The 27,271-nt window shown below is 44.1% G+C and overlaps 1 protein-coding gene across 3 annotated transcripts in view; it reads left to right on the top strand.

Annotated features, from left to right (window-relative positions):
* LOC100123368 overlaps nt 1-26,513 on the top strand; it is a 55,021-nt gene extending 28,508 nt beyond the window's left edge. Inside the window, exons 5-16 of one of the 3 annotated variants that reach the window (XM_016984262.3) lie at nt 18,217-18,401; nt 18,496-18,712; nt 18,786-19,078; nt 19,163-19,386; nt 20,244-20,400; nt 20,606-20,886; nt 20,970-21,101; nt 23,405-23,632; nt 23,710-23,907; nt 24,059-24,106; nt 24,514-24,903; nt 24,984-26,513. In XM_016984262.3, the coding sequence (XP_016839751.3) occupies nt 18,217-18,401; nt 18,496-18,712; nt 18,786-19,078; nt 19,163-19,386; nt 20,244-20,400; nt 20,606-20,886; nt 20,970-21,101; nt 23,405-23,632; nt 23,710-23,907; nt 24,059-24,106; nt 24,514-24,903; nt 24,984-25,457 (2,827 nt within the window). In that variant the 3' untranslated portion in view covers nt 25,458-26,513. Of the gene's footprint in view, nt 1-18,216; nt 18,402-18,495; nt 18,713-18,785; nt 19,079-19,162; nt 19,387-20,243; nt 20,401-20,605; nt 20,887-20,969; nt 21,102-21,928; nt 23,159-23,404; nt 23,633-23,709; nt 23,908-24,058; nt 24,107-24,513; nt 24,904-24,980 lie in introns of all 3 variants that reach the window. The other 2 variants (XM_031926656.2, XM_016984263.3) reach the window with 2 other exon arrangements.
* Nucleotides 26,514-27,271: the final 758 nt, after the last annotated feature.

Raw genomic sequence — 27,271 nt, 5'->3', positions numbered from 1 at the left:
ACACAACACTTTCACGACTTTCATCCTCGTTATATTAGTGTCCTGCTGTGTGACTGTGAAACCGAGAATATAGTTTTTCAATAAAAATTGTGATTCATCGCCTAGTTACCGCACATGCAAAACAGAAAACTCTCCCATCCGTCGGTCACTCAAGCGTCACCCTCCGATAAAAAAAACACACGTCCGACTATATCTATCCGACGCAATCGAACGAATGGCTTCTCGCTCGAATCAACGAGACGGACTGCAAATGAATTTTTCATCCGAAGGCTGCTTGATCGATCGCTTCCTATCTCTCGTCTACGCAAGCTCATCGTATACATCCCATATCCTTCGTGAAAAAGCTCGAATTAACCGTTTCGCTGGGACTGCGCAGAAATCTGCATTAACGAACAAATTACACATCGAATCCGAGGCATTCCAGAGACAATAATAATCGGCTGAAAGATTTGTGCGTGTTCCGAGTTTCGACGAATTCCTTCGTAACTACTAGAGCGCAACTGGTATTTGGGCTTGATTAGGCAGTCCACAAGATTCCGAATGATTTGCATGATTACAGGTTATAACCACCTCGTGCGAGAGGGCATTTTTACTTCTGCGTGAGATCGACGTTGATGCAATTTTAAAATTCTTTCTTCGCTTCAGTCTGAGCTCGATGATAGATGGACAGAGAGACTTTAGCGATTCGAGAGCAACTGAAATATTTGCGGAATTCGCATTGACGCACATTATAAATCAAACGCAAACCTGTTAATTTTGACTAATGTTGCGCGGATAGTCGTAAGCTTCGCACGGCATTCCGGAAAACCGGCGTTAACGACGCTAGCGGCTTCCCAAATCGCATATGTTCGCGCGTCGATGTCCCCTGGTGCACATTTTCACAGAAGCTTCCCTCGAACAGAGACTAATGCTGTTGTCGCGCTGATTAATTCGGTTTTTATTATTAAATACAAATATGAACGTGCGGCCAACGGTATTTTAATGGGGACATCTGTCTTCGTTCAGCTTCTCGTGTTGGAAGTGAGAAGCGCTTGAGGAGAAAAGTGGAAAAGCTGCAGAAGCTGCTGTACATCGATCAATTTAGATGTTAAGATTTGTCGCTTATTTCGGTAGAATAATTTTTGAAACAATAGTTATATTTTTTCGGTATCGAGACTGCACTCAAAGAGAAAGTCAAAACCTATTCGCGAGTATCCGTATCACAAGGCACTTATACTCCAAAAAATAGATATACCTCCCCGCAAGTATATCCGAGAATTCAATCCATGCGTAGACCGTCCGGTTAGTCTAGTCTTGACCGCACGTTTTCCAGGAAAAAAAATGAAAAATTCACGGCGTCGAGAGGAGAGAGAAAGAGGCTATCCGATAGCCCCTCGCGTTATCCTAGACTCAAGAGACCTATTTTTCTCCTATAATAAGCGTCTGCGGACAACCGACTTAGAATGCAGAATGTGTACACTTCATCTCAAAGCGTCAACTCTCAAACACGGCCATTTAATTTCGCGCAAATCTCCCCTCACGCGTCCGTCTACGTTTGTACACACATCCACGCGTGTTTATGCGGTCATTATAATCCCGTTGCACTTGTAATCCCTCAGCCGCTGCTGCTATGGTATTCACGCGAACGCGTTGCCCGCGACCAATTAACTCGCTCCCACGGTGTGTTTTGCCCGCGTTTTTTCTTCGACTCGCTCGCGTGCTATACATACATGCATGTGCGGTTGTCGCAAGTGGGAAAAACGGAAAATTGATTGTGACCTACGCTCGTCGAGGCGATAGGTTTTGGTTTGGTTGTAGTAGTGTCGTTTTACAATTGAAATTTATATTTGAAAAAAAAACTAGTTTATTATTACTATCTATAAACGATAGCTCGAAGGAACTCTAATTACGTTTAAAAAAACAAGCTGATAACGCGATAGCCAGTATGTCTGAAAAAATATTCTGGAAAAATCAACTTTCTATACGCGAAACAAAACAGAGAGAGAGAGAGAGCCGTCCAACGCCAAGATCTATAAATAAACGTCATAGATTGAAGAATCAGCGGATCGTCTGCGGTCGTTTCGCGGCCGATGCCGCGGTCGGACGATTTTTTCTTAGCCTCGAATTTTCTATATACATCGAGCTCGTGGTCGACGAACTGGAAGCATAACGTATTAATCCCTTTTTATTATCGCGCTAAAACGAGGACGACGCGATGGACACAGCGCGGCTCATCAAGCGTGCAATTCTGCCTGTCCTGATAAGTTCGACCCGTGTGCGCCAGAGATTGATAAGAGTCCGGCTTTTTCGCGGAATTATGGTCGGTAATTTTTCGAGCTCGAGTTTTGGAACGATATAGCAGCAACTGGAACAACTGAATATTCCGGCTGTAGGTGACGGTTAACCTTATCATCCTTCCTTTATTATAAGCAGTCGCGGAATTTGTGCATGTACTCGCTCGTTACACACAGTTTCTGTTATCGGCAGAGCAGAGATTATCTCTCGCATTTGAATAACTTCGTCCCTATTCACATGCGTATAACACACAATCATTCGCTGACCCCATTCTCCCCTTATTTCGTCGTTCTTTTGTACACACACATAAGAAGAATGCACCGCCGAGTATATTTGGCAACCGTATTACCAACTTCGTATCAATCGAGCGCCACATTATAATTTCCATTTTTCACAAAAGACACGCAGTAATGCAAAAATTGCGACGAGATGATAGTCCCTTCGACGCACGATAAGCAATCAAGCGAGAGCGCGCGCTTCGTTAACTGAAATTACTTGCAATTATCGAGTCCCATCTCGAGCCTGACGCAGCACAATGTACTATCGCAAATCCGTCCTTACGAATATCCGTCAAACAAGACTAGAAGCATCTCGGAGAAGATAAACAGTAGGAGAGAGAAATATGAGGAAGAGTAGCCGCTCGCACAAACGATCCATAGCAATATAAGGGAGCATAGAAAGAGAGAAGGATACATCTGCCAACTGTTGGATGTATAAGCGCGCGTAACGGCTCTCCGCGATGCTGAGTGTACCGTTCCCGCGCGAGAGGGATCGTTATCCGTGTCATTACAGCTGAAGCAAAGATTTCCCTCTCCGCGACGAGGAGAGTCGTCTCTCTATTGTCGTCGGCGGTTTTACCGCTCATTTCATGCCCGACACCGAGTATTTGATTTATCGGGGAGATGACTCGGAGCCGATTGCGTCACTTATTTCGTTTTTCGTCAAGAACTGTGCGATAGTCGTAATTTTCGTGTCGATGCTCGAGTAAATGCCGATAACAATGTGAGGCCTTTCTAAAACGAGTTTTGCTAATTTACACGATATTTCTGGAGGAAAAGTTGTGACGGTATTGTAGTGTATGTTTACGAGGAGTCGGGCAAAGCGTTTCGCGAAGATTCTGGAGCACTTCTTTGTGGTGGATCAATCGAAATGTTATGAATAATAAGTTAGGGTCGATCGTTGGAATTTAAAAAGTACCCGAGATACATAACAGACATGCCGATGGTATTTAGTAACGGGCGATTTAATCGTGGATCACCTATGCGATCAAAGCCTTTGACTTGATGTGCTCCGAATGAATCAATCATCTGGAAACTGGTCTAAATGACTCAATATCATACTTGGAATGTAACTGTGAATTTGGTTCGAAGCGTTGCTCTTTTATGATAATAATCTTTTTTATTTCGTCAATATGCAAAACTATTATTCAAACGCCAAAAAATCCCTAAAGCTCGGAAAATCTCTCAAGAAAACTCCTAAAGAACAGCGTTTTTCAGCTTTCTCCATCAGCACAGTCTCTAGCGCCGGAAATGCTTTCTCGCGTATACTTTGTGGCCCATTGTCGTCGGCTCGGCGGCGCGGTTGTCGATGCGCGCGCCAAAGCGTAATAACAAGCAAATATATGATGCGTGTATAGTTATTAGCACTTTTACCTTCGCTTCACTCGCTCGTCTATTTTTATCGGACGAGGGAAACGATCTCGAGCGATAGTTTTGTTTCTTCTGACGCTTATGAAAGCCGACGCGCGCGCTTATTTCGCTAATTGCGCTCGCAGTGGAAAGTAAGAGGACATTTTTTTTATAACGATTTTATTTTCTCTAAAGCATGTTTGGTTGCTGCGACTTTTGCGCTAAGATATTTATGGACGATTGAATTTTTTTATTTTTACTTTTGACTAATGATTCTAAGTTTCTTTCTGTTGTAGGTATGTACTGTCAAAGTGTCTCGTTTGAATTTCATTATCGTACGTATGCGCGTAAGTAAAACAAGTTAAATAATATTATCAAGAGAATTATAGATATGATCGTGAAAATAAAAGTTTTTTTAAAATTATTAGGTATATACCGTCGAGAGCTGCCAAGCCTTGGTTAAACGTCAAGCCTACGCATTGTTTAAGTTTTTGCATTGCAAATTACGTATTTGTGTACATTAGCTTAAAAACGGCGTGACTTTACATTAGAGGGTTACATAATCTTCAAGTGATGTGTAAAAATAGGACAATCTGACCTTAACACAAATTCATAAATTTTAAGGAAATAATTTTGTTCGCTGAAATTTATAAAGAATTTAAACGTAAACGAAATAATAATCCAAGGGACTTCCTGGTCCCTGGAATATTTCGTTCTCAGAACTCTAAAACAGCGCACTTGAAAATTCATCCATCTTATGCAATATTCAAAAAAGTTCAACCCGTTTCGTAATGAACACAAGAGATTTTTAAAATGTTTAAACCCGTTTAGTTAATAAATCGATATAAAAGCGTTCGTAAAACATAAAAAAAACAGCTTCCTGAACACTAAAGTTTTAAAAAGCCAACTTTCGACTTCACCGTTTGCACCACACTGGCAACTTCTTCTTCAGCCGCATCTAATCTCTTTGTCTTCGGTATCATTCCTGCGGCAGTGCAGGACAAGACTGGCCTGGCCAAAAACCGGAATCCGATCGTTCGGCCGGCAAAGGTCGTCGCTCGTAAAATTGGGCGGACGTGTGCGCCGTGGGTATCTTTTATTCTCTTTCTCTCTCAGCAGCAGAGAGACTAAAAGCTTCGAGCAGGCGCCATTTGAATTTCGGTCACGTACGCTGCACTCGTGGTCCTGGTGCTAAGCTCGGTAATAGTTTTTCCAACCGTTTGCCTCGACCTTTCCCTTCGCTAGATGCGTTTTTTGTCTCTTTTCTCGAGTCGGATGCGTTTTACGCTGGCGACCGAATAAATTCAGTTATGGATTGGATTTTTCGTATTTATTTATTTATGAAGTCGACGAAGGAGTTTCGTTGCATCGGCTGATTACACGCCGATGTCGATGCTCTCTGACGACACTCGCTGATATAATAATTAAGCTTCGCCGAAATGACGGCCGTTGCGTCAGTCCGATTCTGCGAGGGCGGAGTTTCTAATTCGGCCACGACGCGGCGCGACTATAGGCCAGGAGAAAGTTCGGCGCGAAACCGAATGGCGAGATGTTGGCGATTGGAATTTCCGCGAGTGATGTGTCGGGGAACTTTATACAGATTTTCCCGAAGCTTTGTTGTTGTATGATATTTCTAAAATTTCTTCAACCGCAGATTCAGACGTTACTCAAAAATGCCACTGAACAATTTCATAAAATTGCAAGCCAGTAGTTTGAGATGCTCTTTATTATGTGCGAAAAATCGATGGGCGTGCTGTTTTGAAATGCAAAAAAAAAGAGAATATAATAGCAGAGTAACACAGAGCGAAACCCGTGGATGCAAGGTTAGAACCATTAATCAAATCGCTGCTTTCAATGCCACGTATGGAATTAGGCCACGAGTAGCAAAAATGTACTCGCGCTACGTCGCACAATCGAGGGACGACGGCCGGCCTCCTTACATTCAGCGGCGAATGAATTTCCGCTCATTTTTCAAATTCGAATTCAATAGTATAATACAAATGCCATTGCGAGCTCATCGTCGAACGTAAAAATGTTTAGCTGCATTGGGTTGGTAGAGACCCGTTTGATATCAGAGGTGATTTATGCAAAGTCAATGCAAAGTTGGCTAATATTATTTAAAGAAACTACGTATTGTTTTTATAAAATTTTATTGAACTCGACCGCTCGCTTAAAAGTATTCACACTATTAAAAAAAATCCACCATCAACTCCTCCCCCATAAAACCCCATCCAGCATCATCGCTGCAAACCTGCTGCCGGCAGCATGTGCACCAGCGCCGTCCCGTTGCACGTCGCACAAAGCGAGAGAGAGAGAGAGAGAGAGAGAGAGAGAGAGAGAGAGAGAGAGAGAGAGATAGAGAGAGAGAGAGAGAGAGAGAGAGAGAGAGCGGAAGAGCATCAAAAGAGAGAACGAAAACCCTCTCTCTCCAGCCGCAAAAACCAGATAAGCCTTACGAGTATGAAGACGAGGCGAAAGAGGGGAGCCGAGAGACACGATGATGCACGCGTGCATCGATGCACCGGCCGTGGAGAGGGGGTAGAAATGCATCGCACAGCCGCGCCTGCAGCTCCTGCTGCCCTGATACTCGAGCTGCGCCGCGACTGCAGCGCGCCTAACTCGTTCTCGAGAGGAGGGGGGATACGATCGAGCTGCTGTTCGAATTTTCTGCGGTTTAGAGTTTAGAGATCGACTCGGTGTAGGCGGTTGTTTTTTCTGGTGGGGATGAGGTTAAGTAGGCGATTTCAGAGAGTGGCTGGGAGAAACGGTACCGAGGAAATTTTGTTGTAATGATGAAGCGATTTTATTTCATTGGAGAGAGGAGGAACTGGGTTAAGTAATGGATGGGTAAATGACGATTATTTAACCGTAAAATTCAGCGGCTAAAAGTCGGCGATCAATTTATTGTAGCTTCGGTGCAGCAGTTTACGATGGAATATGCGATGCATCACTCAAGTGGACGTCAAATTTAGAGCAGCGCGTCACTCGCTCGAAGTTTAAATAAATATATCTCGCTATGAAAGTCCACGTTTTTACATCACGAAAAATTTTTTCTGACTCGTAATAAAAGACCCGCGCATGTGTGCGGATGCAACCCTGTGAGATGTCTACACTTTACGACCCCCTATATGCTGATATCTGCGAGCGGGGGACCTCGCACAGCTGCTGCTGCGTTTCGTCGTCGCTGCAGCGTAAAATGCGAGCAGCGCGTTGGGATATGCGTGTATAGAGTTGAGGAGCCTAGATGCGCCTGGATGATCGCAACACTTGTTTCAGACTTCATCATCTTAAGTTAGCTTTGTCTTCTTAATTAAAATTGTTCAGTATTCTTTTTAACTTATTCATTCACTTATATATCGTCTTTGAATTGCAATACAGTACATTATCCTATTCCAGTTTCACGTCACACAACCATAAGGGTATATTGCGTTTACGTCCTCCCACTAGAGACTATATGCGATATTTTACGGCCGCCTCCGGGGCATATGCCTCTGTACATCGGAAATTGTCAAAACCATGATTTAGTTCTCCGCATTTCGCGAGTAAAAATCGAGATTTATATAACCCGCGTTAGATCATTTTTAAAATCTTGATCTTACATAATTTTATTGTCTATTGCATCGTGCGAAAAACGCTCGCACGCTTTTACAGCAATTTTTCGCGTCCACTCTTTTTTCCAAACTACCAATGCATAAATAAAAAATCGCAGAGCAAAATACATACTCGAAACTTCCTCGATCCAGAAACAAAACAAAAAATCCCCGATAAATATGCAAGACCAACGTGACGTGACGTCGATTCCCTCCAATGGAGAACGAAAAACAAACAGGTTTCTCCGGCGCACTTCGATAACACAAAGCCGCGCGAAAACATTGACTTCGAGTCCGCAGCGTCGGTTTGTGTAATTTCGGCGACGACCTTTCGTCCGCCGAATTCCAGATTCGTGAATCTCTTGGATGCAGTCGTGCCTCCGCACTTTTTTCAGACTCGTATTATCAAGGTGACGACGAATGGCTCTGGTGCGTATACGTGCGATATTTCGATGGTCGTGCGGTTGGCCGATGATGACTCGGAGGTGCCTGAACTGTTAATGTAACGGGTGTAGCGCGGAAATCATGCGTATACGTGTGGAGAGAGAGATATGTTCTAGAAGTTTTGGCTGAGATGATCGAGTGCTGCCGCGGTTTTTTGCTATACTGAAAAATCGTCGTATAAAAATGCACAGCGTAAGAATCAGTAATGCATAATGAAAATGCTTATGTAGTGTCGGAGTGATTAACAAAGAAGAGAAATCTTCTGTTGCAAAATAGATAGACGAAGCGTGTGTATCTCTCTCTTATTAAACGATAATCCATACAGCAGGTTCCGTTAAAAGTGACGGTACTGTATACACGCTGCATCGAAATATCGATGAATCATTAATAGTTCGAGAGTCATTAATCTATTGTGTGTCGACACACATTGTATCCATGTATATTCAAGAAACACTGGGAAGCTCTTTTGTCTGTCTCTTATCAGTCACAATATTAAATACACTCGCGATTGTTTTCTCACTATTTATACTCGTTTCACCTGGCGTTAAGACAGCTGCTCTCTTTGTTAAAAAATACTTTCCATATCTTAACCACACCATTGTTTATATCGTTTCACGAAGAGAGACGCATCCAATTCTGTAACCAATCACTTTCCATATCTGTACTTCCCGGGCGACCACCACCAAAAAAAAATTACTCAAAAGTCACTCGCAAAATCCAAAGCTCGGACTTTTCCGCAGCTGTGTGGATAAACATGCATACCCGCACACCAACGAGAGCCTCTGCTCGGGTCACGTGAGCAGCGTGTACTGTTATACGCTCGCGTGTGTATAGAGTTGCCCGTCGGCTCTAGACTCTCCTCAGTGTGACGCTGCCGGGCGATCCTCAAGGTCCGCGCGCGCTAGTTGCGATCGTCAGTTCCGCGCACTGGTGTGTCAGTTCGTCTCGGACCGGCGTGCCGGACCCACTTTTCATACGGTTCGCTCCGCGATTTTTTTTTCTTCTTCTTCTTCTCTGGTATTTTGTTATTTGCTCCGTGATTTGGCTCTGGAATATTTCGGCGAGTGCAGAAATTTTGTGCGGAGTTGTGTATAGTGTAGGTTCCCCAAATTTTTAGTGTGCAGAAATTCGTGCAAACAACTGATATCAATGAACGCGCGAGCGCGTTATCTTTGTACGCTCGAATTTGTTTCGTGCGGTATATATAACGCTTTTGAGGAATATTTTTTTTTAAATATGTGCAATTTTTTTATATCAGAGGTTCGCGTGTGCTGCAGTGGAAAATCGCACGATAGGAGTGGTTGAAGAACACTGTGTTTATTTTCGACAGACGCTCGTGGGCAACGTTATTATTCGCGTAAATAAACGATAAAACAAGTGTCAAAGCCGCTGAAAAAATATTGAAAACCGTTCGATTCCTATACACAAACGATCTCGTTAAAAAGCTGTCTCGCGCTAAATATTTCATTCCGCCGCAATATATCGCGTGTATTTTTCCGGCGCGCGATTAAAATTCGCCGCACAGCCGCGAGCAGTTCCGTATATTGCAGTATACACAACGATGAAGCGAGAGGTGTATGTACAATACCGCCCGCTGTAAATATAAGTTATCTAACTTTCCGCGCGTTATTCATAAAAAATTAAGCGGCACGCGATCGATTCCGCCGCGAGACTTATACGCGGCGCGCGAAAAAAAACGACGGAGGAATCGATCGATTGTCGGTGGACTAGCCGACACCCAGTTTTGCCGGTGAAAACCCGAGTAGAGTTTTAAATTATTCTTGGTACTGTGGAGAATAAATATAGCCTCGGTTTGGTGACGAAGTGAGATTTCGAAGCAATGATAAGTGTGTGTGAGATAACAAGGTTAATCATTAAAATTCATCGATCAAACGTATAATTCAAATCCGAAAATCCGCATATTCATCAACGGCGCCAAGGCTGTATTCAACGAAAGCCTCGTCCTCTGCCGAAAAAAATGGAGCTTTATGACAATAACACGCCGTCGTATAACTTCGTAGTCTTTTTCGCTAAAAAAAGCGCCGCTCGACCTCGTGGGTTAAAAAACGCGGACGGAAAAAATTATGCGATCGCACGTGACGCATCCGCGCGTGACCCTCTCTCTCGCTCTCTCTCTCTCTCTCTCTCTCTCTCTCTCTCTCTCTCTCTCTCTCTCTCTCTCTCTCTCTCGATATGTAACGCGTGTGTAACGCAGGTGCAACGGTACAGCGCGAAACTGAGAGCGTCAACGCACTTTTGCAGAGCCGAGAGTTAATTTCGAGTTGTTTGCTTTGCTTCGTCATTTTACGCTCTCTCGCGAGTCTATTATTATCGTCGTCGCTCGAAATCGGATTTATAGTAGTTATTGTTGTTTATTTACCTACGTCTCTACATATCGTGCGATTATTCGCTCGGATAAGCAAACTTATCTTCCGTCACGTCACCGAGTGCACTTGATATTGAAAAAAGAAAAAAAAATTATTATTAATCGCCATCAGTGTTTTCCTCTATTTCATCAACTTCCTCGTACGATAGCAAAGTCCTCACGCGCCGAGACAACGGCAAAATCGTTCCATCGATCAATTAAGCGAGACCACGTTTCCAGCGCGCGATTAAACAATCGTAAAGCTTCGAGACTGCCGCGTAAATCAGCGGAGCGAGAAGAAAAAAAATTTTAACATTCGCGCTTTGCTCCATACGCACGTGTCGGTGTAGACGTGTATATAATTTTCTTGGATTTTCGCGGTCGATTCAAATTGTATAACGTGAGTTGCAGGGACGTTTGAATTCGTGAGGACTTATTGGGTAATAAGATCGTCCGGAGGCGTTGAAGGAGACGGATGGAGATCGTGTGGGGGACTATGTGCATTGGTCTTACTGTTTTCAACCTTGTGGAATAGGTTCTGCGCTATAATTCTCGCTCTCGTGGGACATGTTGTGGAGCAACGTGTATTTTTAGAGTTTTCTTTGTGCGAATCAATCGAAAATTTAAATGACGTATGTGAATAGATTAAAAATCTCGAGCGAAATACAATAATCACGCAAACGCGTATAGGTGTAACTGAAGACATTATATCGATCCGCTGTAAAAAGAATCGTAAACCTGATAATTGTGCATCTGTCGAAGCATAGTTCTGCGAAATCCTTAAAATAACTCCAAGGCAGCTGTCTCATTCGCTCCGTTAATATGCCTTAGCACCATAATCACGTGCAGATTATACACGTATTAATTGACTTGATTCGATGCATTTAATTATTCGAATTGGCAGATATATGTCAGTTTTAATTATAGATCCACGGCGTTGCCCACGCGCGGCGTCTATTATGTAAAATCAAGCATTTTTAGCACCTGATACGATATTGTGAACGTATTGCAGTGCATCATTAGTTGCACGCGTGAATGGAAGCGATGTTTTATTGATCTCGAATGATTGCTTTTATATACGACTGAGTGTAATTGGAGCATGATCGCGTTGTATTGAAATTTTTAATCGTAAAAATAAACACACGTACTTAGTCACACACGAATCAAACTTATCAGAGCGGAATCACGGGAGCAAACAAAAGTAAAAATACCGCATAATCGTCGAAATTTCCCTCTCAGATACCAACGACCGACGAAGCAGTATCTACCGAGTAAAGTGTGGCACATCCTCCGAAATCGAAGAAGAAAAATAAATTATTTAAAACAAGTGCGTTCGTGGGTGCGTTTCTCTCTCGTACATATATGTATCCTCTCGATCGAATCAGTGCGACAACGGCGACGAGGCGAAATCGAAAGGTTGTGGGTGACAGATGCGCGAGTCGAAGGTGATGAGAATCGTCGTGGTCGACGACAACAAAGCTGTTGCTCCTGTTGCGGGAAAATGCGGCTGTGATGATGAATCACGATCCGGCGATATGTCGGCAGTACTTCTACTGCAGCCAGAGGAGACAGCGCATTAGGTAAATTTGACGATCAACTGATTAATTCACCCTACTTTATAATTTCTCGTTTCACAAAATACACGAGAAACCTCCTATATAAGTATACACGCAGGGAAATTCCCAGTCAGCCTTGACTTTCGAAATGCACAACAGCATAAAACGTGTCCTGTTAAAATAAGCTTTCCCGCAAGGATACAGGCTTCTCTCGCTCGAAGAAACACTGCATATTTCTGCCATACTCTCGCTCTACAAAATACCGAGCCAATTCCTACGTATTTTATTCCCAAGAGTTTTCGTACACGGTACACTCAACGTATTCCGATAATTCAGCTCACCTCTCGAGTAAAAGCTGGAGAAAAAGCAAGACAATTGCGTAAGAATTTCTCCGTGACCCTATGTAACAGCGCGAAGGAAGGAAATGAAAAGTTTCGGTGCACGATAAGCGAATCTCCTTTGTAAAGCCGGTGTCACGCTCAGCTGGGAACGAGCTATGAGCTCCTTCCGGCTCTATTATAGCCATTCCGAACGCAGCTGTTCTTGACTCTTCTCTGCTTTGGCTTTCTTATTCGCTCTGTTTTTCATCGCGTTGTTCGTCTCTGAGGGAATTTGTTAAAGAGAAAAATCTGACATTTATCAGTTGCATTGTGATAGCACGAAATGGTTAAGAAAAAAAAAAACAACTTGGCATATAACTGCGGCTTGCGTTGATCGAGGATATGTATCGAAACGATCGTGGGTTTTCACTTTCGGCCGAGCCCACGTGATTATTCTTTTATGTACACACATCCGTTGATATTTCGTGATTTTTTTGTCATCGATCGATAACGATCAACTATGTTGTTCGAAGAGCAGGTGTGTCAAAGTTGCTTCTCACTTTTTCGGGATTAAATCCTCTGAATAACCATCATTTATAGATTCATCAAAAAAGCATACCGAGAAAACCGTCGCAACGATTGAAACGAGTCTCGATTAACAGCAAACAATGAGCCGGCGCAGCGAGAAAAAAGCCATTAGCGGTAAATAATTCATCACGTACATACGTTATTGTTACGTGAATCGCGCGCTATGCAAAAACGTCGCTTTACGTAAAGAAAAATACCGAGAGCGCCTCGGTGTATATTGAAAATGCAAAAAGATAAAGATACACACGCGTTGATAAGCCCCTCAAGGTTGATTCCTCTCATTACGCATAATCTCTATCGCGACGCAATTCAAAAAAATTTCAAAGTGCCGCACGTTCACCCGTACGTCAAAAATTTGAATCAAATTATTTCAAAACACACTCCACGAATCGATCAAATCGCTCACGTATCGTTAATTACACCGATATCGGATGCTGTGCGGCCTGTTCTGGAAATGCGGATCAAGGTCATCAGCTGCGCGGCAGCGCAATCGGCTCTCCTACAAAGTAGGTGGATATGCGCCAGTCGATTACGCGCGCACTCGTACGTACGTACGTACCTATAGATATATGTTATATGATGATGATCAACGGGTTTGCGTTAATTGATACCGCGTCTGTACGGCAATGTTTTAGCGAGTCCGGGTTTAACGGATTATCGACTTGGCTGCTGCGCGAGATTGGTGCACATGGGATTGCGCGATGAACGGAAATAAATTGGAATATCTTGCTTGGGGTTTTTTATTTTTGTAAGCCTACTGCAGGCTTACACTGTATTGGGAATACGAGTTGAAACTTTATTTGAAATGCTTTTAAATTTATGTATGCTACAGTTTAATCCTCACTAATTTTTTCTTTTTCTTTCTGTTACAGGTGAGTTGCCACGTTCAGCGTATACTTCGAGGTAACCCTTTCCCGACGCGTAAGTCAAATCGCGACGAAGGTATTGAATTACTCTATTTCCAAATCCAGACAGTCTTTCTCCAAGAAACAATTGGTGAACTCCATCTCGCCGAAAATAAAACCGTTACTCATCCTCGTAAACCATACGATCTCCTTAAAGCTTCATCCATCAAGTTTGATCAACAATAACCTACATCAACAAACTCTGCTGCTGCACAAAGCATCGAATCCAAAAATCCCTGCACAATACCACCTGCCTTACGCACAGCCTGGCTCTCGCGATTAACCCAGAAAATCGCTCCGTTGCGCAATAATAATCGCGTGGGCGGCTCACTCGCGGAAGCGATCCCGGAAGTTTGCGTTGTGCGCCGGGGTATATATGCAGTCGCGATCTGGAAACGCGAGCGATTTCCTCTGTTTGTTTCCGCTGCGATCGAACGAGGAAAAATGCGAGTGCGGCTCGTTTTTGTTGGTTCTTTTTTTCCGATGCGTTGTACCGGGACTTTCTGCTTTTGGGACGTGAGTTCGGTTTTTTTTTCGTTCGAGAGCGAGACTAGTTTTTGAATTTGGTTATGCGACAAATCATAAGTTTAATGACTGCTCCGTGTACAATAAAGCGTATATTTTAAGCAGTTAAAAAGTATAAACAATCGTCGAGCCCTCGTAATGAAAATTTATGTAAAAGATAAATTACTCGCTATCTGCAACTTCCTCTGCGTTTCATAAATCTCACAAGTACACGCAGCTACTAATTACATTGTACTACAAATCTCCTATCACATAACAAAATGCGTTCGCTATAATATCTTCAGATTCAAAATAATCCAGTTTTTGCCATACCCTCGTTTAAATGAAAAAAAATTCAATCGTCATGCCTGTTATAAAAAACAACGTAAACAAGCTTCCGAATCATAAATAAAACGCAGAGTTCCACACTAAAATACATCCCAGAGTTGAAAGTTCTCTTTATAAACTCGTCGCGAGGCCCATAAATTCGGAGGAAGTGGCGATAAAGCGGAAGTGAGCATCTAGCGCTCTATCGCTTTTTAATATCAGCCGCCGGGCAACTTCATTAAGGCGAAGGTTGTACGCAAGACGGCACTTGTCTTCGTAAATTCGTTAGACCAACGCGGCTCGTTCGGCTGTAACTATAAGGTATACCTGCGCGCGCACGACCTCGAGGAGTGTACAGATGTATATATTAAGATCTCGACTGTGTGTATCTCTCGGATTCGTTGGGTTTAATTGCCTCCGAGTTTGCTGCCGGATAGCTTCTGTGGATGGAATATTTAAAGAAACGTCTCGGAGCTTGTGCCTCTGCTTTATGGGCTCTAGTATAATCGATACGTTTTAAAGCGAATAATTTAAATTTTGCTTTTATTCCGCGTGTCATATGCGCAACTCATGAAATTAACGCGCAAAATTCAATCGATACACGCTAATCAGCCTGATTGAGCGGACAGCTGTCCGCAGATAGTATATACGAATAACAGCCGGAGATGTTCACGGCGTATTGTTCAGCCGAGTTAATCTTTCTTTTTATCGCTCATCGGAATGCCAGGACATTACGGAGAATAAATTTGAATAATTTCTATTGCCGCTTCTCGATTCGAATATTCAAAACACCCGCGCGCGCTAACAAGCGCATCTGAAGTTTTTCATTTATTTATAATTTAACGGAAGACCAGTTTTGCAAATAGCTCCGACGAATATTTCACGCGCATTGCGCAAATTCGCGAAATGGTTAAACAAGCTCTCGGCGCAGTTGCGAAAATTTAACTATGCACACCGCGTAACTCAAAATTGTTCAGTCCCCGTTAATAAAAAATCCGAACACATTAAAATTAACCGATCCGACGACAAATTCAGCGGCAAAGTTGCGAATAAGAAAAACACGCTCTCGGTACAATAAAATTCCTCCGGCGAAAAAAAGGCCAACCGTTAACCTCACAGTCAACAACAATCGCGCGCACGGCACTTTCACGAGGCTCAGCTCTGCAAGCGATTACTCTGCACTGTCGCCTCGTTGTCTCTCTCTCTCTCTCTCTCTCTCTCTCTCTCTCTCTCTCTCTCTCTCTCTCTCTCTCTCTCCTACACAATATCGGTCTCTTTCTCTCCTCTCGCGCGACTTTCCCACGATCCGAATTGGTTCTAGCCAGGTAGACACACACACACACTGTATGCAATAATGCAAGACCGGAGGCGGATCTGCTCAGTCGTGAGACTGCCATAGCCACTCATTCATGCGCCATTAAGGACCCGAACGCGTTAGTGTTATGGATGTAGCTTCGCGTGTTATATGCACTGGACACGTTGGGCCAGTTTGGTGCAATCGATCCGCCTGTGAATAAGGAGCGAGTATGGCTGATGGATTCACTTTTTACAATTACAAGTAGATATGATCGAAAGTGGTCAGGCGCGTACCAAAAACAGCCGAGATTTGTAATTCTTTTAAAAATGGATTCATCGAACAATGTGCTTCGGTGTATCAAATACGTGCTCACCATTCGCGAGCTTGACAATACAGGAAAAAGACTACGCGGAGGATAATTTATTATTCAAGTTCAAGGACGGGGTCTCTAAGCTTTTATACCGTTCGCCAAAGGAAAATCGTTACGTGCAGATCGTCGTCACATGTGTATATACTATAATACCGCAGACAGCTGTGTGTGTGTGTGTGTGTGTGTGTGTGTGAGAATGATAATAAAAGAATTATTTCTTCTTCCGCGCGTGGATGTTTTTATCGTCTCATTTGAATCAATGAAATCACTGTAATTTAGCGTCTCCGCTTTATGCAACAGTCTAGCGCTTTGTCATTCTATACAGAAGCTCAGGAGGATGTAACATTGTCGTAAAAATTGTCTTGGATATTATGCTACCACTCGTGCATTATATTCCAGTTTTTCAGTCGTTTCGTTTGCATCATCGAAACTAAACATAATTTTTTTTTTAAGTAACATACACACAAGTTCACTAAAAACTAAAAAAATCGCACGTGCGTCACACTTCCATCTTGAGATTACATTAAAAACTACGACCTCCGCGCGCGCATCTCGACATGGAGACAAAAGTTGACAAAAATAAAAAAGCTGAGTCTCCACTCGCAACCAACTCGATTTATCACATCTGCGGCATAATAAAACTTCCGCAAGTACAGTAGCGCAGAGCTCCGGCGTTCAATTAAAAAAAGGGATAATAAAAAGGCGGCGAATCAAAGGCCACAGAGAGCGAAATCGCATTTTTCCGAGCGTCGTCGCGCGATTAAACGCAATTTCCGGTGCCGATGAAATTCGATTAGCGTGACCAGTCGATTCTCTTATACGTATAGAGCTTGAAGTCTATATCCTTTTTTTCACTTTCTTCGCTCCACGTGATATCCACTCATGCGTCTAGGTATATGCGACTGAAGTTTTTCGAACTTGACATTTTAACTGGACCTTGCGAACTGTACACGAGATTGCAATTTCGCATCGTATAGTCGTCGCTGCTCAGTGAATTATTCATACACGCGTCGCAATTGTTTGTTTTGCGCAGTACGTTCCCGCGAAAAAAGGTCGAGCGAAATTTCGGCTGACCGCGTTGCGCGAGTCCACTTCTCTTTTATTATGCGATTTCTTATCGTTTTGGGATCAAATACAATTGATAACTCGTATAATTGCAGCAACCGACGGTATCGTACACACACACATCGCTTCCTCGTAACCTCGTAAGTGAGTGTATTATTATAATACACTTCCTGCATCTCTTACGAGGAAAAAAGGAAGCGTTCCCTCTTAAAAAAAAAAAGAATCATACAATTCCTCGGCAAACAAGACCTTATTCGCACTTATCAGAGCGCGTTCATCTTGGACACAGAGTTAGCCTGAAAGTGCAGCGTCGCGCGGAGAGTTTTTCTTGTGTGTGTAAGTGTGTATGAATATAAGAAGCCACTGCCGCGGCTGATGATGTTCTCTCGTTTCATTGAAATTCCGGCCGGAAAACGGGAACAAGATTACAGCCGACGTGAACGAGCTTGCAGAGTCGGCCGTGACCGTGAGCTGCGGAAGGAATATTTTCGCTACGATAGATATTTCGAATTTTTGTTTTTTATAAAAAAAAATTGTTTCGCAATCATCGCAGAAGAATGCGTCGTCTGCATCGTAATTACCATCATCCTCGTCACGCTACCAGATCTCATACCTATACCTGCAACATTATTAACCGATTATGTACATAATCCATCATCTTCCTAGTCTCGAATTCCTCTGTGCCCGTATCCTCATCGCGTGTGTGTTGTTATTGTCGCGTTTCTTATTGTGCATACCTGTTTTCCTCATTTTCACGCGTACACGTGGCTCTAATCGCCCGCTGCGCACGTCTTTCCGAGTTTCCTTCGGAATTTTTTTTTATCATCATTCTCGACGTCAGTGACGTTCTATAATTGATAGCGTTGTTGTCACACTGCGAAATCCGCGTCGTGAAAATATTTGTCGACACACCTTAGAAATGGTCATCCACCTGTAGTATCGATCGGTAAATAGTGTAAGTGACGAGAGAACGTTGATTTCAGGGTCTGCGACAACAGGCAACGTGATGCCGAGAGGGACGACGAGAGGGGAGAAGACGAGGACGAGGACGAGAACAACCCGTTGGGAAGGTGGCCGCACGCACTTAGTCCCGCCCTCGCGTGTCTCGGCTGCACCCTCGGGCTATTTAATATTAGTCGATTCGCCATACTCAGCATTCAGTTTGGAGGTGAGTCTCGTCTCTTTATTTTCTTCATCTTTGTTGCACATACTTCTCTTTGAAATTGATTAAATTTAATAAAATGTCGTTTGTCTGATTGCAGCGAATTTTATCGTACAGTTCCTGATCCTCTCCTTAGTCATAGGCATTCCTTTACTGACGCTGCAGGTATGTCTCGGTCAGAGGCTGGCAGCGGGGGCCGTCGACATGTGGAAGATATCGCCGCTCTTCCAGGGCGTCGGTATCGCCTTGCTCGCCGCCCAGGCTTTCATCGGAATTTACAGTATCGTCGGTGTCTCCTGGATGTTCGTCTACTTCAGGTATACACTATACAGACTCAGCCATTCGGCTCACGAAGATTCGATCGACTCAACGAACTTTTCGAATCCGCAGGGACTCCTTCATCACGAAGCAGGACAGGTACAGGTGGGCCGAGCCGTTCGCCCTGTACCGGGAGGACATAAGGCCGACGAACAGTCCGGGCGCTGCTGGTAGTGGGCCGAACGGCCCTGGCAACAACAACTCGAGCTACAAACTGTCCGAAACGGTGCCGGACTACTTTAATGGTGCGGTGCTGCAGAGGCACCACCTCAACGAACCCGATCCCGGCGTCGTCACGCTCAAGTTCCAGGTCGCCTTCAATCTCGCCGTCGTCTGGATGATCGTCTTCGTCTCGCTCAGCAAAGGTCGGCAATTTTATACGCTGTAATTAAAGAATTTTCTTTAAGCTCCGTGAAAACTAACGTCATTTTCGATTTTACGGCAAACAGGTCTGCGCTCCTACGGTAAGGTGGTGTACGTGTTCACACTGGTACCGATATTCGGCACCTTGGTGCTGTGCACGAAGCTGTTGGGTCTGACGCCGCCGGGTTCGTTGCACCAACTGTTCCCGGGCACGGTCTGGGCCGAGTTTTTCATCAACGGGAGATCCTGGGTCGCCGCTTCGTCCGAGGTCTTTCTCACCTGGGGATTACTCGGCGCCGCTGCTATGCAGGTAATTTTTGCTCGAGGAACTTATCGGAGTAATTCTCTGATGATAAAGGCGTATCGCGCCACACCTTGGACGTATGAAAATATTGTTGTCTTCGTGACTATAGAGCTTTGTTTATTTTTAGTGCTTATCGTCTACGATTGATAAGAGAACTTTTATTTCATTGAAAACAAATCGATGATTAATACAGACGTAAAAACCAATAACTTTATAGAATCAAAAAGTCTTGTTGAAAATAAAAATCAAGCAGGGTATAGCTTCTCACGGTGAATATATTTATTAATACAAAAAAAGAACAGGAAATTAATACGAGTATGACAGCGTATTCAGATGTCAGTGAAGCGTTCGCTCGCTTGCTCGATTCGGTTAGAACTAACTGCTATCCTCCGCTGAGGGTATTACAATACCTCGGTGACGCGGTCCTACGGCTGATCGCAGGAGGGACGCTGCCGATATCCGGATACGCGACGACGCGGTCGAAGCGTGAGCGGACGGACCCTTCTTAATAGCCCCCGCCGCTCACCTGGGTATCATAAAGAGCGCGCACTCAGCGAAGTGCGCGCTCCTTCTTAATCCCTAATTGCCGCGTTTGTCGCACGTATTTTTCGTAGGCAACAAACAGACCGCGTCTCCGAGAAGCTTATCGTTATAAAAGAGCAGATGCGCTGCCGAATTCGGCGACGAACTCGGTGTAGCGTCTGCGCTTAGGGGTTTCCCAGCTCTAATAAAATAAAACTATCCTAGAGCTACGCATATTTATAAATTAAAAACTATGTCAGATTTTAGCAAAAATCCAACAAGCCTTAATAAAAAGTTTCACCAGAAGAAAATAATCGCAAAACTCCACCTCGATTTTCCAGATTGCAGCGCACAACAAGCACAAGCATCTGCTGCAGAGGGACACGAGTCTCGTGGTCGTGCTGACATTCGTGGTTCTGCTGCTAGCCGCGTTTCTCGCCAATACCTGCGTGCAGATTCTCAAGTATCACGGTTACATCTACACGACCAGCTCGTTCGGTGAGTATACATTGGGATAGAGAGAGAAAAAAGTCACGGGTATAATGACTCGCTCGAACGAGTCCTTGAGTTTCGCACTCGCTATTGCTCGCGAGGTTTGTCCAATTTTGATTGGCCTCGCATTTACGTAAAGCGTTTACCCGTACCTACATGCACAGCGAAAACGTCGAATCATTCGAGAGTAATATTTTTCTTCCTTTCGCAGAGAGGATATCGAGCTACATGTTCCTGCGACCGATAAACCAGCCGTCGCCCTCGGGCTACAGTAGTACACCGGAACGTTTCATGGCACACGCGTCTTTCATCGTGGGTCAAAGAGTATCTCGGCCCGGCGCTGAGCTTACCTACGAGTCGGGATACCAGGTGCTCAGACTCTCGACCGAACTCGTACCTGCTACCCTGGCTGTTCTCGGCACCGAGCAGGTCTCGCCCTTCTGGGCTGTGCTGTTCTACTTCATCCTCATTCTGTTTGGCATCGCGCAACAGGTTTGTTTTACTTTATGTCAGAATCTAGCTGCTGAAATTTAAAAAATGGATACGAATAAAATTGTACACCCCTCGTTTTGCAGTTGGCAATCTGGCATTGCGTCATAACTGGTATAATGGCCATAAACACTAAGATGATGAAGCTCTGGGAAACTACTATCACCTTCTTCAGCTGCGCTTGCGCCTACATACTCGGGCTTCCAATGGCCACCGAGGTAATTATCAGCCCTCAATCACATAGAGCTTGGCGTCGATATAAATCAATAATTCACACTTCCCCGAAAAACCCGCACCTCCGGCCCCGAAAAAGTAAAAATCGATAAGCCTCGAATCAACACTTCCTATTCACCGAACCTTGTATATCATCGAGTATAATCTCTCGGGCGAAGCGCTAAGCAAACGCGAGAAATGTTTACCCGCGCTCCACTTGTCGCGTCGCACAGAGACACACATGCGTTACGCAAGCCGCCGCATCGCACCGTTAGGAAATACAAAAGGATAAAATTGACTCATCGCGCGCGTTAACTCGGCCACAGAGACACGCTCGCACACACCTCGAGCTTATCGATATGTGCACACGTATGTATAAGTATAGAGACACCTTATCGCTCTGTGAAATCCGGCGTTACGTCCCGATTAGAGTATACCTTATCTCGGTGCGCGCGCGCAAGTGAAAAATCGACTGTGGCTGTTCTCGTGACTCACGGTTTTAGCGCATTCCAGCTCGGATGCTCGCGAGGACAAGAGCTGCGGGCTGCTGAGGCGTGTTTGTGTGCATCCGCGAATTGAAGATTGATTACGATAACGCGCGCACTGCGTGGCTTTATGTAATCAACACGTTGCCGTGCGTAGACTCGTTTGGATCTTTTATACCGCATAGGGAGTTGCGAAGATGACTTCGTACCCGCACAAGTCGCCGCCGCACACGCCGGACTACTACAAACTACCTCCGACTCCTACCCACAACCACAACAACAATCAGCATCACCAGCAGTCCAGTGTCACTTCGTGCTACTTCTGCAATGACTCCATGGACTCCAAGTACCTGTCCGAGCACTTGGTACACTGCGGTGCAGTTCTAGAGGAGTGCCCGGAAAAGTGTGGCGCCTACGTCCCACGTGCCGAGCTTCAGGACCACTTGAACCAGTGCTTCCGAGGTCTGTCCAATAAGGTCCATCGCACGGGTGCCTCGATCGATGAGCAGATTCGCTCGCTGCGCGAGTCCGCCTGGAAGAACAAAGTCGTGTCGATCCTGAGTCTTCTGCGTAGCGCGGTGTCCGAAGGTGAGCAAGAGATCAAGGAGCTGCGCGACACTCTCGCCTCGAGTCTTCAATTAACGAACGAGGCGTTGCGCAAGGACATCCTCGACGAGCTGTTCGAGAGCCGTCGACGACTGGCCAACCTCGAGAAGGCTTGCGGGGAATTGAGGCTGGAAGAACGCGAGAAGAGCTGCGTGGTCATAGAGGAGCTGAGGGCTGGCTTCAGCGCTGAGAGTTCGTCTCTGAGGAAGCTGTGGCAGGAGCAGGCTCAGAACGTGCACGACATGCGGTTGGAGCTAGAGATGCGGTGTAAATTGTCTAAGGAGTTGGTAGAGAGATACGACGTACTGATCGAAAAGACCGAGACATTGGAGAGAAGGTTACAGAGCCAAGCTGATAGCATCGCTGAACAGGCGACTGGTTACAAGACCCTGAGGTTCCAGATGAAGGAGAACGTCGCCTACGTCGAGGAGCTCATCAGAGATTTGCTGAGCAAGTGTAATTCTGCACCAAGGTATTATCAGTGCGATTGTCAGAGGGAGAACCTACCCGTGGGCAGACTCGTCTGGAGAATCGACGGCTTCCATGAGAAGATGGACGAGGCTAAAAGAAGCGACGCTGTTCTCTACAGCCCGGCCTTCCACGACAAAGAATACGGCTATACCGTGAGGATGGAACTCTATCTGAACGGTCTAGGTCAGTGGAGGAACCGTCACGTCATTGGTTGCCTCAGAGTCATCGACGGCAAGTGGGACCCTCTGCTTGACTGGCCTTGCGTTCTCAGAGCCGACGTGACACTGAGGGATCAAGAGAACTCGGTCAACGACGTGGACAAGTTCGTCAAGACGGTGAAGAAGGGCAAGTCCAACGAAGAACTCGAACACAATGCCGATCTCTACATGTTCATACCCCACACGACACTCGCGAGGCACAAAGGATACACCTGCGACGACGTGATGTTTATGGAGATTCGCGTGCGGGATCAGAAGTTCAGCGGATCGACCATGTCTTTGGTTTAACAGTTTTCGGACTCGTTTCTCAAGACACTGCGAATGAACGATTGTGTTGTGAACTACGTGTCGTCCGACGTGTAATAGACGTTATCTACTTGAATCGAATTCTTGAGCCACGCGATGAACCGATTATTTCCGACCTCGTAAAGACTTTATCGTGCATTCCTGAATGAAAAAAATCTTCGAAATTACCAGGAAAAAAATTAAATCAATACTCATTAAACGTTTACATTCGATTGTTCATAGTTTGGTATATACGTGGTGTACTATCTGGACTACACGGTGGGCGGTGCCTGGTGGATTTTGGTGCTGTACCTGGTGCAGGTCGCGGCAGTTTTCGCCGTTCGCGGCAGACCGCATACCGGCGATGCGGTCGTCGCGGAGCTTTTCCCACCGACAGGCAGGTGCCTCAGATACTGGGCTGGTCCCTTACTCTCATTCACCTGGAACGTCGTCTTGCCCATTACACTAATGGTTTGTATACACTTGTACTAGATTACATTCATTCGTGAAGTAAGGTAAACATTACAAATGTTTTTTTTTAATCGCAGGTACTTAGCATCACTATATTCAAAAGCACAGGCTATCGGGAACTGTACACCTATCGACGCATGAACAAGGACTACTGGTCTATTTGGGCAAGGCAGCTCGGAGCTTCGATACAGCTGATACCGATTTTGATGATACCCGTCGTCGCGGTCATTCAAACGTGTCGCTATCTCAACAACGGACCACCCGATATATTCGACGTAAGTACGATCGTTATTGATCCATCGAAAAAATTAACGTTGATTAATACACGAGGATTCTAAAATAGCATATCAGTGTATTTGTATACCTGTGAGCATAGCGATAACATGACTAACCGTATGAAATTCTGTTTGTTGCGATAAAAATTAGAGCAATCAGGTGGAGGTGAATGTAAGTCACTGCAATCAGTGCAATGGCGTAAGTGCTTTTTGAGTGATTAACAAAATTGCAATGTAGACGCGCTGAACGAATTTTCATCGTTCAGCTTTCATCTCATGATATGGCCTTTCAGTAAACGCCTATAGCTATTCACCCGTCACTTGCGAATTTTGTTTACTCCATCACGTTGTGAATTGCACAATTTTATTGTTAGATTTGTTTTTTCAATTGATTGGCTTTATTTTACAATTATACATGAATACCGACACACGAAAACTAACTAAGTGAATTTAACTTGTCAGAAAAATCTGTTCAGTGCATAAACGAACATGATACGCAACAACATTCCAGCCAAACAAACACAATCTCTAATCAAAGCCGCTTGTCTATCACTCGAGCCTCCAAAAGTACTAATCATTAACCACCACCTTTCTCCTCGATTACAGAGAATCCAGCTGCTGTACCGGCCATCGCTGGAGCCGGATGACCAACGCAACGGACAAACGCAGCTAAACGGCGCCGCTGGTGGCAACCTTCACGGTAACGGTCTCGTCTCGAGTACGACGGAGCTGCCCTTCGAGGACCCACCACCCAAATACACACCTCCACCGAGTTACACCACCGCCACTGGGGCACGTATCGCCAAGATGCTGCGCCAGAGCTTCCGACGAAGCGTCAGACGTATCGCCAATGTCTTGGGAGAAGGTGGAAGTGCCGCTGCAGCGAGAAACAGGCCAGCTCTGCAGCAGCAACCACCACCGCCTGATTACGCAGCTGTACTCGTGGAGATGAATCAGAGCGTGTCGTCGCGGGACATCGCTATTCACATAGCTGAGGTTCGTATTGTTGCTGTAATAAGATTCGTAATTAAGCTTATAACATATTTAACACTCAAACCAATCCCTTCGTCCAGCAGATCCGACCGGACGTAGCAGATTCCCGCCGACCAACGTCCAACCATTCTGACCGACTGCATCCTCACCCCCACAATCAATACCGCTCGAACACCATCGACCGGTCGAGCTGTCGCGACATCATCTCCACGATCGAACGACCCCCGATGAACCATCGGGGCCACTACACTGTGGACCGTAACGCAGGCCGTCGTCCCTACAACAATAGCCACAACAACGCCTCGTCCAATCTGACCGCGGCCGAAGTGGCTAACCTGTTGCGCAGCAGTATCCGACGCAACGCTGTTCGGCGAAGCTTCCATCAACAGCAGCAACAACAGCAACCACAAAACGCCGTCTCGGTGGAGAACCTCGTGGAGGCCGCTGCGCCTATCGCCCGGCAGAACTCGCTCGTCAAGCCACCCGAGCAGCGCCGGCCAACTGCATCATCCGACAAGACTGCCGACGAAATGGAGAGCTCCGTTTCTGTGATATAGACTGCGGCTAAGCCTTCTTTCCTTCTTTAACGCGTTCCTTATTATACTTTTCTTTGCGATGTAATGTGACCTTCTTCTCGGTTGCTCGAACTGTCTCGTTATTTGTGACTTCGTCCCTGTATAGCCGCTCGCGTTGCTTTTGTGCGTACATAAGTTTCCGTGTTCGCGACGGGTGTGTACATATATGCTACTTTGTCTTTTTTTTTAATGGATGAACCTATGGAGCTCGGCACTGATAGTTTTTAATTGGCTTTTACGCGCCTTTTCTTTTTATGGAATCAGGTACGGTTTGAAGTTTAAAAGTGATTCGGAGCTACAAATCAATTATGAATTTTGGAATTTAGAGGACTACGTAGACAGATTGAATAAAAAATTAGTTTGAAAATGTGTAACTGTATAGTGACATTCCCTGTAGAGTTTCTCCATTTTGACTCGGTGCGAGTTTTGTCTGTTGCGAAGCCTTCATTTTTATTGTAAAAACTTTAGCCGAGTATTGCTAGCGTCGCGCTAACGCTACTATTCTGCAGGCATTTTTTTTGTGCGAATGCTTAACTGACATCAGACTCGTATTTCATTTTTTAATGAAGAAAAGTCAGTAATATTTAAGTGTTTTACGTTTGTACTGTCATCTATACTTATATTTGTAACATTTGAACTGTTGATATCAATAGCTAATGATTGTCTACGATCGTAAGCAATACTTTCTAGGAATATAAGAACTACTTATTATCAATGTACAGTTTTATTTTGAATGATGAGAAAGATGGCAAATAATTGAAAGAAATCATGCTTACTTGTATTGAAAAAAAAAATAGAATATTTCAGAGCACGATGAACGACAAAAAGTACGGAATCGTGCACAAGAATCATTAAAGATCTCTATTATACTTAATAAACTTTCATTATCAACGATTTTTTCTCTTGATGAATACTTATTGAAGGACTGTAACAAAAAAAAGTGATACTTGCTTAACTATACTTCGAAAAACGATTGCACATGTAAAATGTAACATTATGTACATTTTTTTCTAATAAATACAAACTGCAAACGGTAAATAAACGAGTCTCGTAATTTGAGTTTTGTACGCGTGTTTAGTGGCATTTACTAATACAATTGCGAACATTGTTTTTGGCGCAGTTGTTCTTTCGTCGCTCATCGAATCATACCAGCGACTATGTAATATAAAAGCTTCTTAATTATTGAACACACGTAAAATGTAAATATGTTTAGTATTCTTGGCGTTTACAATAGGATAAATTAGATGACTTATCTATTCGTTTCATTTTCATTACTGTGTATTTTATTTATGAACGTCATTTGCTCGTTTAATTCCACAAGTGCTTAGTCTGACTAATGTGTCAATGTTAAAAATAAAAGTAGACACTAGACTAATTATTTATAAGTTTTTGTATTTTGTTAGGTAGCGCAATGTACACTTTGAAATAACATTATTTAATAAATAATAATTAATTATAACGTAACGCATGTAATTCTTATTTATTACTTTGAAATTAAATATTTTTCAAAAAATTCGACTTTTAAATGTATTTTATAATTCAACCATATAGATGATTTTATTCAAACATGTCTCGTTCTCACAATAAAAATGAAAATTTATAAATAATTGTTAGTGTCGCTTGATCTTATACCAATGTTCTGATAAGCTAATTATGTATACTGTTTTGAAAGAATATTAAATCATTACAATGAATCAAATGTTACATTTAATATTATCCATGGACCATAATAAAATTTTTATGTTCTTTTATATATTCAATTTTTTTTATTAATTCCTAAAATCTATTCCTAGAAA

Source organism: Nasonia vitripennis, chromosome 3 (assembly GCF_009193385.2).
Source record: "Nasonia vitripennis strain AsymCx chromosome 3, Nvit_psr_1.1, whole genome shotgun sequence".
Taxonomy (NCBI): domain Eukaryota; kingdom Metazoa; phylum Arthropoda; class Insecta; order Hymenoptera; family Pteromalidae; genus Nasonia; species Nasonia vitripennis.
Note: the sequence above shows the minus strand (reverse complement) of the source record. Positions and strands in the feature narration are given on the sequence as shown.